Source organism: Trematomus bernacchii, unplaced genomic scaffold (genome assembly GCF_902827165.1).
Source record: "Trematomus bernacchii unplaced genomic scaffold, fTreBer1.1, whole genome shotgun sequence".
Taxonomy (NCBI): domain Eukaryota; kingdom Metazoa; phylum Chordata; class Actinopteri; order Perciformes; family Nototheniidae; genus Trematomus; species Trematomus bernacchii.
In genome coordinates this window covers 14,155,389-14,157,049 of record NW_022987648.1, presented here as the reverse complement: position 1 = coordinate 14,157,049, position 1,661 = coordinate 14,155,389, and the positions used below count along the sequence as shown (strand labels likewise).

Below are 1,661 nucleotides of genomic sequence, written 5' to 3'. Positions count from 1 at the left end.
AGCCTATATACATTATTCATAGCCTACATATATTAAGCACAAAAACAATCAAAACTGTCATCACTACATACCTGGTTTTGACTATATTGTGATATAATTTGACTTCCCCCTAATATGAAACCAAACAAACTGTCATGACTTCTCTCTAAGCTCTCATGCTTGAATTCCCAGCTTGTGTCAAGTCATCAGAGAAATCACTTAAGTAGGAGAACACACTCTTAGAGACACTTTGCACATGATGCTCACTGCGGAAACAGCATCTCAGAGGCATGTGTGTCAATTATGTTTTTCAGAAGTCACTCTATGTTTTGAAAATATTGAGGTGAGAAATAATACTGTAACTACTATAATAAGCAGCTGTGAGTTAAATGGATAATGGTTCTGTACTGACATTTTTTACACTTTCAGGATTAGATTACACGGTGCAACACAGAATCGTTCTCTTTGCTCTCACTTTTCTGTGTTACTCAGTCATTTGGATAGTAAATGTTGTTCTCATCATAACCATCATTGTGGACGAAAAGCTTCATGAGCCCATGTATATCTTCCTGTGTAATCTGTGTATAAATGGACTTTATGGGACAGCAGGCTTTTACCCAAAATTCCTCATGGATATTCTGTCTCCCTCTCATGTCATCTCATACGCTGGATGTCTGCTGCAGAGTTTTGTGATACACTCATCATCTGGAAGTGACTTAACAATTCTAGCTGTTATGGCCTATGACAGGTATGTGGCTATATGTCAACCTCTAATGTACCACTCTGTGATTACTAAACAACGGATATATCTGTTAGTGGCCTTCTCTTGGATCTTGCCTCTTTGCTGTATGTTCACTAACACAATGACAATTTTTCAGTCCAAGTTATGTGGCTCACACATACCTAAACTGTACTGTTCAAATGCACTGATTAGTAAAGTAGCTTGCTCTACCTCTGTAGCTAATACTATTATTGCATATTTTAACATTGCCATTTACATTCTCCATTTTTTCTTTCTCATTTGGTCTTACATGTATCTGGTAAGAAGATGCCTAACATCCAAACAGAGCAGAAAGAAGTTTATGCAAACATGTGTTCCTCATTTAGTCTCTTTAGTGAATTTTTCCTTTGCTGTGCTGTTTGATTTAATGTACACACGATTTGGTTCGAGACAGTTATCGCAGAGCCTTCAGAACTTCATGGCAATAGAATTTCTTTTAATTCCTCCAGTTATGAATCCTCTGGTGTATGGGATGATATTAACCAAAATTCGTAAAAGAATTCTTGGTTGTATTTAAGACACAGTAAAAAAGTGTCTAACCGAGGTAATTGGTGCGAGAGTTCCTCCTCTCAAAAGTCTTTCGTTTTTTAATAACATATTCAAATTAATTCTCAATGTTAGTCCGTAAAAAGAGGCAAAAAAACCCAATATTGCAAAATTGTGTTGTGGTCGGATTTGACTGTATCTATGCGCTAAGTTAAATACATGAAGTACATGTCATGATGGCTAACTCTTTTTCCTGTGCATCTTCATGTGTTTTAAGCCTTCCCCTATAGACCATTACCTGCAGGTCATATTGACATGATATCTAATACTTCAACATATTGAAAGAAACAGCTGTATTATTATGACTTGCTTTGATTTGTTTGGAAATGGGAGTTTTTATGCTAATCATTCTGTG

At 36.2% G+C, this 1,661-nt stretch overlaps 1 protein-coding gene across 1 annotated transcript; it reads left to right on the top strand.

The window, feature by feature from the left end:
• The first annotated feature begins 368 nt into the window (after nt 1-368).
• LOC117485892 (olfactory receptor 6N2-like) lies at nt 369-1,277 on the top strand. The gene has a single exon (XM_034134594.1). The coding sequence runs from the start codon at nt 369-371 to the stop codon at nt 1,275-1,277; it is 909 nt and encodes a 302-aa protein (XP_033990485.1).
• The last annotated feature ends 384 nt before the right edge of the window (nt 1,278-1,661 follow it).